Genomic DNA, 12,098 nt, shown 5'->3' with positions numbered 1-12,098 from the left:
TACTACACAAGATTTCCAGCTATGGTATAACTGAAAATGTTTTCTCGATCATTAAATCATTTCTCTCAGATAGGCTCAGAAAAGTAGTGGTTGATGGGCAGAAATCAGAGGCCCACAGTATTAATGCTGGAGTCCCTCAGGGGTCCATACTGGGCCCAACTCTCTTCCTGATCCACATCAATGATCTCCCAAAACACATACTAAAATCTTTTGTTGACATCTATGCTGATGACACGACCACAACACATCAAAGGGCGTAAATGATGATGTTCTCTCTGATTCTCTCTCCTCTGATCTTGAGCGCGTGGTACAGTGGGGAAAGAGGTGGCTGGTTACCTTTAATGAATCTAAGACCAAGCTCCTATCTTTACATCATAAACACTCTGATCCCCATCTGGCATCAATTGAAATGGATGGCTCTCGTCTAGGGGAGGCCCCATGTTTTGATAAGCTCCTGGGTTTGACCTTTATTCCTGATCTTAAATGGAACACATACATCAAGTCTGTGGCCAAGGTTGCTGAGAAAATGGTGGGATCCTTCTACCGCTGCAGAAGATATCTCACTAATGATGCAATTCTCTATCTATATAAGAGCCAAGTACGTCCAAAGATAGAGTACTGCTGCCACATCTGGGCGGGAGCAGCTAAAACAGCCTATCCTACCTTGACAGAGTACGAAATAGACTTTGTGGCTTGGTGGGGGATGCCCTTTTCTCTACCCTGCAACTTCTTTCCCACAGAAGAGACGTAGCGAGCCTGTCTTTGTTTTATCGTTATTTCCATGGCAAGTGCTCGTCTGAGCTCCATTCTCTGGTCCCCCCTCGCCAATCTTTTTCAAAAAACACCCGACTAGCTGAAACCACCGTCAATAATTTTCCCCATTCCCTATCTGTGCCTAAATCAAAATGTAGATTCCATGAACAAAGCTTCTTTCTTAGAACTGCACGCCTGTGGAACTCTGTTCCGCTTGCCTATTTCCTTCCCGACTTCAACCTGGATGTCTTCAAGTCCAACACAAACAAATTCCTGATGAACCGCCCCCCCCCAAGTAATGACACCTTACCAATTCTCCAATACTATTGCTACACTATCCCTTTGATTACTGTACACACAATAACCCTTATCCTCGAGTGGCCATTGGGCCTTGATAAGTAGTGAACTCCATGTAAAAAAAAAAAAATTAAAAATTCTAATTAATATTAAACAAATTAAAAATTCTAATTAATATTAAACTATTTAAAAATTCTAATTAATATTAAACAAATTAAAAATTCTAATTAATACTAAACAAATTAAAAATTCTAATTAATATTAAACAAATCAAACATTCTAATTAATATTAAACAAATTAAAAATTCTAATTAATATTAAACAAATCAAAAATTCTAATTAATATTAAACAAATTTAAAATTCTAATTAATATTAAACAAATTAAAAATTCTAATTAATATTAAACAAATTAAAAATTCTAATTAATATTAAACAAATTTAAAATTCTAATTAATATTAAACTATTTAAAAATTCTAATTAATATTAAACAAATTAAAAATTCTAATTAATATTAAACAAATCAAACATTCTAATTAATATTAAACAAATTAAAAATTCTAATAAATATTAAACAAATTAAAAATTCTAATTAATATTAAACAAATTAAAAATTCTAATTAATATTAAACAAATCAAAAATTCTAATTAATATTAAACAAATTAAAAATTCTAATAAATATTAAACAAATTAAAAATTCTAATTAATATTAAACAAATTAAAAATTCTAATTCATATTAAACAAATCAAAAATTCTAATTAATATTAAACAAATTAAAAATTCTAATAAATATTAAACAAATTAAAAATTCTAATTAATATTAAACAAATTAAAAATTCTAATTAATATTAAACAAATTAAAAATTCTAATTAATATTAAACAGTTTTGCACCTCTTTTATGTGCTGTCATATTTTGCAAGTAATAATTTAGGAAGCTGAAATAATTGGAATAATTTTAAGGAAAAAAGACATCGTCTCGACAAGTGCCAAATGTTGATAGAAAATTACTCACACCTGATAGTATCCTGCACCCCCACAAAGCCACTGTTCGCCTATGCATGGAGTATTGTTGCCACATTTAGGCTGCTGTATCTACCACTAGTCTCTCTCTCTCTCTCTCTCTCAGATAGGTTCCAAAAATAGTCACCAATCTGAAAGATTCAACACTATCAACTAAGCTCTAACCCCTGTCTCATCGCCACAATGTCGCATTCATGTGCCTGTTTTACAAGTATTTAAATGGAATGTGCTCTGATGAACTTGTAACACTTGTGCCCCCTCAATGTACATATTCCCAGCTAATCTGACAAGCAACAAAATCCCACCCCTTCAATGTAAACGTATTTGGATGCCTGAAAGCTTTCTACTCTAATAGTTTCTTTCTTCGGATGGATAGACTTTGAAATTTTCTCCCGCCTCTTACTTCTCTGATTGTACTAACTTGCAGAAATTTAAATGTAACAGACAAACAGACATTTGGCTACTCAACTCCCATGGTCCCAAATAGTAGCCCCTTACACCACAGTGACAACATGCCTTGTTTGAAGTGAAGAAAAGTAAAAAATAATAATAGATTTCAACCATGTAAAACCATGTTACAATACATTATTATTATATGCCAAACCCATGTTACAATACATTATTATTATATGCAAAACCCATGTTACAATACATTATTATTATTATTATTATTATTATTATTATTATTATTAGTATTATATGCAAAACCCATGTTACAATACATTATTATTATTATTATTATTAGCAAAAACCATGTTACAATACATTATTATTATTAGCAAAACCATGTTACAATACATTATTATTATTATTATTATTAGCAAAAACCATGTTACAATACATTATTATTATTATTATTATTATTATTATTATTATTATTATTATTATTATTATTATTAGCAAAAACCATGTTACAATACATTATTATTATTATTAGCAAAAACCATGTTACAATACATTATTATTATTAGCAAAAACCATGTTACAATACATTATTATTATTATTATTAGCAAAAACCATGTTACAATACATTATTATTATTAGCAAAAACCATGTTACAATACATTATTATTATTATTATTATTAGCAAAAACCATGTTACAATACATTATTATTATAATTAGCAAAAACCAAGTTACAATACATTATTATTATTATTAGCAAAAACCATGTTACAATACATTATTATTATTATTATGATTATTATCATTAGCAAAAACCATGTTACAATACATTATTATTATTAGCAAAAACCATGTTACAATACATTATTGTTATTATTATTATATTTAGCAAAAACCATGTTACATTACATTATTATTATTATTATTATTAGCAAAAACCATGTTACAATACATTATTATTATTAGCAAAAACCATGTTACAATACATTATTATTATTAGCAAAAACCATGTTACAATACATTATTATTATTAGCAAAAACCATGTTAAAATGCATTATTACTATTAGCAAAAACCATGTTACAATACATTATTATTATTAGCAAAAACCATGTTACAATACATTATTATTATTAGCAAAAACCATGTTACAATACATTATTATTATTAGCAAAAACCATGTTACAATACATTATTATTATTAGCAAAAACCATGTTACAATACATTATTATTATTAGCAAAAACCATGTTACAATACATTATTATTATTATTATTAGCAAAAACCATGTTACAATACATTATTATTATTATTATTATTAGCAAAAACCATGTTACAATACATTATTATTATTATTAGCAAAAACCATGTTACAATACATTATTATTATTAGCAAAAACCATGTTACAATACATTATTATTATTAGCAAAAACCATGTTACAATACATTATTATTATCATTATTAGCAAAAACCATGTTACAATACATTATTATTAGCAAAAACCATGTTACAATACATTATTATTATTATTAGCAAAAACCATGTTACAATACATTATTATTATTATTATTAGCAAAAACCATGTTACAATACATTATTATTATTAGCAAAAACCATGTTACAATGCATAATTATTATTATTAGCAAAAACCCATGTTACAATACATTATTATTATTATTATTATTATTATTATTATTATTATTATTATTATTATTATTATTATTAGCAAAACCATATTACAATACATTATTTTTATTATTAGCAAAACCCATGTTACAATACATTATTATTATTATTATTAGCAAAAACCATGTTACAATACATTATTATTATATGCAAAACCCATGTTACAATACATTATTATTATTATTATTATTATTATTATTATTATTATTATTATTATTATTATTAGCAAAAACCATGTAACAATACATTATTATTATTATTATTAGCAAAAACCATGTTACAATACATTATTATTATTAGCAAAAACCATGTTACAATACATTATTATTATTATTAGCAAAAACCATGTTACAATACATTATTATTAGCAAAACCCATGTTACAATACATTATTATTAGCAAAACCCATGTTACAATACATTATTATTAGCAAAAACCATGTTACAATACATTATTATTATTAGCAAAAACCATGTTACAATACATTATTATCATTGGCAAAACCCATGTTACAATACATTATTATTATAAGCAAAAACCATGTTACAATACATTATTATTATTATTATTATTATTATTATTATTATTATTATTATTAGCAAAAACCATGTTACAATACATTATTATTATTAGCAAAAACCATGTTACAATACATTATTATTATTAGCAAAAACCATGTTACAATACATTATTATTATATGCAAAACCCATGTTACAATAATTATAATTCTTATTAACAAAACCATGTTACAATACATTATTATTATTATTATTATTAGCAAAACCCACGTTACAATACTATTATTAGCAAAAAAAAACATGTTACAATACATTATTAGTAGTAGTAAAACCCATGTTACAATACATTATTATTATTATTAGCAAAAACCATGTTACAATACATTATTATTAGCAAAACCCATGTTACAATACATTATTATTATTAGCAAAACCATGTTACAATACATTATTATTAGCAAAAACCATGTTTCCATACATTATTATCATTGGCAAAAACCATGTTACAATACATTATTATTATTAGCAAAAACCATGTTACAATACATTATTATTATTAGCAAAAACCATGTTACAATACATTATTATTATTAGCAAAAACCATATTACAATACATTATTATTATTATTATTAGCAAAAACCATGTTACAATACATTATTATTATTAGCAAAAACCATGTTACAATACATTATTATTATTAGCAAAAACCATGTTACAATACATTATTATTAGCAAAACCATGTTACAATACATTATTATTATTAGCAAAAACATGTTACAATACATTATTATTATTAGCAAAAACTCAATTACTTTATCGATTTGTTTAAAACCTGCTTTGATACCAATGTTACATATCATACAGTAGGGAAAAAAACTACATATTTAATAACTAGAAAACAATGAATATCTTTTTGAGAGTTTTAATTATTTATACTTTTAGAAATTATCAGAACAGTACTTTGTGTTAATAATCAATGATGAGCAACAGTAGGTGTGTCAGAATTTTTGTATGAAGTTTTGACAACCCTTACACGAAACTGCGAATAAAATATAAAAAACTCGTAAGTTCTCTTTTAAAAGTGGGTTGTTTATTTTCTTTATGGATTGGACTTCCAAAATAAACTATTAAAGTTGTATAAAAAGTAATAGAAATATTATTTTTTTTATTTAAAAAAAAACAGTAATGAAATTAATTGAATTTTACGAGTTCAGTATTTTTCAATTTTTAAATTTAAAAATCTATCAAAATTTTTCTATTGATTCTTTTTTTACGATATTTTCAGGGTCAGTGTGAAATTTTATTATCTTTTTAATAAACTGAATATAATATTTTAGACAAACGTTTTTTTTTTTAATTCATGCTCCCCCCCCCCCATTTTGAAATGTCTATTAAAAAGTAAATAATTAATTTTCTCACCAAAGTTTTATATATCACAAATTTAAGATAAAAGATCAATAAATAATATATTCAAATTTAAAACAAAAAAGTAGTGTTTTTTTAGAAATTTACCTGTAAAGACCGAAGTTTAAAACCTTTTTTTTTTAATTTCAAACCACGTTGTTTGTGTTTTTGTTTGTTTGTTGTTTTTTTTTAATAAACTTTGGTCCTTGCTCCTTTAATTGATAAAAATAGGGCTTGAATTACATTTTAGAGTAGTTATAAGCTTGGAAAGACAGGGGGTCGAATTAATTCACGCCCCCCATTTTGAAATATCTAAAAGAAAAATTAAAAAGTAAATAATTAATTTACTCACCAAAGTTTTATATATCACAAATTGAAGATAAAAGATCAATAAATAATATATTCAAATTTAAAACAAAAAAAGTAGTGTTTTTAGAAACTTACCTATAAAGTCCGAAGTTTAAAACCTTTTTTTTTTTTTTTAATCATGTCGTTTTTTTTTTTTATTTTAATGAAACCTTGGTCCTTGCTCCTTTAATTGAAAAAAATTAGGGTTTGAATTACATTTTTCGAGTAGTTATAAGCTTGGAAAGACAGCGGGTCAGATTATTCAATATTTTTCACAAAGTTTCTGACACACCTAGAGCAACAGTCTGTTTTTACTTCTGTCTTAATTATGAAAGAAAATTGCATTGCTGCCTAGTTAAATTAATTAAAGTTAATAATTTGAAAAATATTAAAACAAAAAAAATCATGTCTAAAGAGGTTAGAAATTGTTTCCCGTGTTCTAGTTTGTTAGAAATTACCTCTCTTGTAATCAAACAAGCGATTTTAATTATAATTCATCTGCCTCTCGCGGTGATTTATGTAAGTTTGAACATATGCAATCAACAGTTTGTGCATAGTAACTAGTACTGTCAAGACTTGCATTGAAGAACGCCTACAACATACACACACACATACACACACACACACATTTTATAGGTACGCGCAAAATGAATGGCCTGTCCTCAAAATGTATAAATATTTTGACCCCCTATCTTCAATTAAAATTCACCAAATACAGGATATCAACCAATTTCGATGAAATTGTCAGTATTTATCAATTAATGGCCATATAATATTATGAATCTATTATTTTTTTAAATCTTAAGAAATATTGAATTATTTGGTTTAAACAAAAATACCAATACTAAAGTTATAGTTTTAAATACTAAAAAAACACATGAATGTGCTTTTGCTTTTTTTATGAAAATAAAGAACAGTGATGTTAACAATTTAAAAATTATAACACGAAAATTGTATTACATGAAAATTTTATTGCATGAAAATTTTATTACATGAAAATTTTATTACATGAAAATTGTATTACATGAAAATTTTATTACATGAAAATTTTATTACATGAAAATTTTATTACATGAAACTTTTATTACATGAAAATTATATTACATAAAAAGTTTATTACAGGAAAATTTTATTACATGAAAATTTTATTACATGAAAATTTTATTACATGAAAATTATATTACATAAAAAGTTTATTACAGGAAAATTTTATTACATGAAAATTTTATTACATGAAAATTATATTACTTGAGCATTTTATTATATGAAAATTATATTACATGAAAATTATATTAAATGAAAATTATATTACATGAAAATTATATTGCATGAAATTTTTATTACATGAAAATGTATTACATGAAAATTATATTACATGAAAATTTTATTACATGAAAATTATATAACATAAAAATTTTATTACATAAAAATTTTATTACATGAAAATCTTTTTACATGAAAATTTTATTACATGAAAATTATATTACATGAAAATTTTATTACATGAAAATTATATTACATGAAAATTTTATTACATAAAAATTATATTAGATGAAAATCTTATTACATGAAAATTTTATTAGATGAAAACATTATTACATGAAAATTGTATTACATGAAAATTTTATTACATGAACATTTTATTACATCAAAATTTTATTACATGAACATTTTATTAAATGAAAAGTTTATTAAATGAAAATTACGGCTAGGAAATTTTATACTCGGCCCCAAAATCAAAAGAGATTAGAGCATTCCTGTAATGATCTGGTCCCTGATGATTGCGGAGTTATGCTAGTTCCGTGCAGTTCTAGGAGGTCCACCCTTCCAAGCTTTGTCTTCTATCTATCAGAACAAGTTACTTCATTGCTAATCTCCTTAGGCGATTTTAGTGAGAAATGCCGACAGGGCATCCCAGGCACGTTTTGAAGGTCAGCGTTCCCCTCCTCGAGGGCGCTCACTTCTTTATCCCACTTTATGACGCGGGTGTCTTGCAGTGGAAGAGAACTAAATACTTTCCATGAACATTATGTGTTAATGAACTCAATATAACTTAATGAAAAATCAATTTCTCAAACTATCGGTATTATCATTGAATAAAAAATTGTTTATTTAATAGTTTCACTAAAACAAAATACAATTGCAAAAGGTATTTCATGTGATTTCAATCATGGCAATTCTCACGAAAATGTCAAATGTAATATTATAATATTTTCCTTATTAACGTGTAAACATTAGCGTAAGCTTTTTTTATATATAATCTTGAAAATAAAATTGAAAAAGAATTGAGATCCAAATATCACTAAGAACAACAATATAACAATTAAAAATAATAATATATATTGACTGTTTCACTATATCAAAGCTTTTTAGTGCGCTTATACAAGCAACTGCATTCAAACCGGCATATATATATATATATATATATATATATATATATATATATATATATATATATATATATATATATATCCTTCTCTGTCTGTCTGTCTATCTGTCTGTGTGAGGAACGGTCTCAACCAAACTACCTTGTCAGTTTTTAGTCTATACACTTGAAATTTGGTATACAGGGTATTTGAACCTGTGGAAAATTCGATTTAGTCTTCAGCTGTAAAAATAGCCGCTAAGGGATCAAACTTGAAAAAAAAATTGACAAGTGTAAGTCAGCTAAATGTGTTATTTCTATGCATGCACAAATATACATATATTTAACACCGTTATTTTCTTCAGTTCTTATATATGTATGGACGTAGATCATACAGTAATAAATAAGGCTAGAGAGCTACATGTTTCGATTCTAGCTGATGGCACCAAAGCCATTTTTTTAACTTTTGAAATCATTGCTATATATTGGGTACAATATGATAATCAATATAGAATTGGCTCTATGATAATAATGTATACGAAATCGGAATAAATTAAAATAACATATTTAAATGTATTTCACAACCGGTTAGTATATGTCATAAGTAGAATTAGAAAGATAACTAAAATTATTATTTTAAAATTAAAACCTACCAAAATAATCAAAACTCGATAGGGCAGTTAGAGAAATATCAAAATAAATGGTGAAAATATGATGAATAAATTATATTTATTGATCCATTAAATTCAAAGAAGGAATTATGATAAAGTAAAATCTTTAATCTATGGATTTTCATCAATGCATATTTATAAAAACTACATCATTTAAATATAATTTTTAGCATATGGACCTGCAGCTTACGTATATATGGCACAGACTAGCGGTCCAATTTTCCCAACTCTACGCATTAAATTAGGCGTTATTACGGCAATAATAGGTTCAATGTTTCTGCCAAGTGGTATATTGTGTCTGATTTATCAGGGTTGACATGGGACTTTACATACCTTTAAAGAAAATAATCTAATGGTGTTAAATCACACGTACGCGATGGCCAGTTGAGAGATCCATTTCATGAAATTACTCGTTTATCAAATGTTCTTTACATAAATTGATTGTATTGTCCATGTAGTTCTGTCTCGCTGAATTGTCAAACCAAGTTAAATTCAAAATAACTGATAGTTGCTAAATCTGCAATAAATATAATTAGAGTTGTGAATTTAAAGTTCGCTGCATCTAAAAAAAATCCTGTATATGTCTATTTCATTTTTAACTAACATTTTATTTTTTTTATTTTTTTTTTTTTTTGAAGATTGTAATGCTGGGTATGGGGCAGCCAAACTAGCTGCCAACATTCCCCTACTTTTTATTGAAACCAACCGAGAGCTCTTTTTAGTATCCTCATTGTTCCCTTTAAGTGCAATTGTCTGGATCTCTTTTGCACTTGGTTCACCAGGAATATCGGTTAGGTAGGACTTCAGGTTCTTCTTCATAAGCCCTGTAGCACCTATGATAACTGGTATGATTGATATCTCCCTAAGATTCCAGTTTCTTTTCATATCATACATGAGAACTTGATATTTGGTCTGTTTCTCTCTTTCAGCTTTATTTAGACCTCCATAATGAGGAAAAACATTGTATATATGTTTTTCTAAAACACTTTCTTCATGCTAGCTATAAAGAAGTAGAAACTAGTTAAAGATGGAAATTGACATACGCAGGTACTGCATTAACACTGATTAAGAAGCGCCTCTAAAATAATAGTAATCTTTTAAAAGAAGGTAAAAATATTTTTACTGTCAATTTAAAATAGGTATATTATTTTTATTTGATTGTTTTGTTGTTTTTTGTTTTTGTTTTTTTGTGCAGTCGAAAGTTCTGTGTCGCTATGGAGACCCATCGCACGTCCATATTTTCAGAGTAAATTCCAGATATTCTACAGTAGCGTCATGTCCGATGAATTCAAATGTGATTTCCTGTTCATACTGGGACCCGTAAGTACCTTTTGATTCTTCTTTTTATATCTACTACTTGAAGCACCTATCTACGTTAGGTGACAGATTAACGGTAACAAGGAAATAAAGCAGAAAAGAAAATAAAACAGACAGAGTAATGAGTGAGTCAGTCTGTATTCACTTAACTCCCATGCTTGTAAATGTTAACATTTAAATAAGTTTTGAAGGTTTGGAGATGCGGATTAAGTATTCATATTATATATAAATGAAATTTTATTATATAATGTACGTATGAGGTACGTTCATAAGCCAAATTACAACGCAATATTATGTAAAATAATCAAATATTTATTTGTTTAAAATGAATATTTCGGCAATAAACACCATCTTCAGAATTTTATACATTTGTTTTCTTTTTTTATTCCTCGCCATGATGGTAAATGAAAGAAAAGTTAGTATAGAGTCCGGTTGTTGTTCGTCTGTGATGATATATTCGAATGCCGAAAGAATATACACGTGATAAGAAAGTCAGAGTTGTGTTTTTCATGATATAAGTATTGTTTAAAACGTTTTTTAAATAATGCTTCTATCATAGAAAACACCTTTTGACCAATATATATATATATATATATATATATATATATATATATATATATATATATATATATATATAATGCTCAGTGTAAAAACGATTGACAATCTTTGCAAAATGTTAAAGAACCCAATATATCTGGAAATGCACACTGACTCAACTGCCTCGGTAGCTCTCACCAAAACCAGCTGTCTGCTCTCCAACGTTCAATTCCAACCCCCACTCTTACTCCTCCACCTCTGAGGTTTCTTCATGCCTGATTCTGGCCTTTTGTGGGTGGTCATTGTTCAGCCACCCAGAGGATACATTCAATGAAGACGGTCTAGGATTACTTCTATTTATAGACGTTTAATCTAAGAAAATCATTTTCTTCACACAGGCCAATCCTAATATAGTCATAATATATATCCCATCACTTACTTTTCTAAACAAAAGGGTTATCTCTTGGGTGGTCTGACTCTGGCCAGAGATATTTCCAGTTCCCTGCACCTCCTCACGTCCTTCTATCTCTTCAACATCTACCACTCACATGCATCAGTAAAAGATGTTGCACCACACAGGTTTACAACTTCTATCAAAGCTCAACTACTCGTTCTTCCTGCTGTTCAGTCTCTAACAGAAGCATGCAACCTCAGATTTCATTTGCTGCTGCAAATTGAGTTTATTATTCTTGAAAACTAGCATGGTATCGTATTTGTCTGGAAGTGTCCAAGGAACGGACAACTGACAGTCTCAGTAGACATCATATTTG

The 12,098-nt window shown here is 26.9% G+C and overlaps 1 protein-coding gene across 1 annotated transcript in view; it reads left to right on the top strand.

Moving 5' to 3' along the window:
• LOC145258293 (uncharacterized) overlaps positions 1-12,098 on the top strand; it is a 220,479-nt gene that overhangs the window by 63,100 nt on the left and 145,281 nt on the right. Inside the window, exon 10 of the mRNA XM_080116327.1 lies at positions 10,670-10,794. Coding sequence (XP_079972453.1) covers positions 10,670-10,794 — 125 coding nt within the window. The remainder of the gene's footprint in view (positions 1-10,669; positions 10,795-12,098) is intronic.

This window comes from Euprymna scolopes, chromosome 33 (assembly GCF_053919585.1).
Source record: "Euprymna scolopes isolate OS-2025 chromosome 33, ASM5391958v1, whole genome shotgun sequence".
Classification (NCBI taxonomy): domain Eukaryota; kingdom Metazoa; phylum Mollusca; class Cephalopoda; order Sepiida; family Sepiolidae; genus Euprymna; species Euprymna scolopes.
This window is presented reverse-complemented; position numbering and strand designations above follow the sequence as displayed.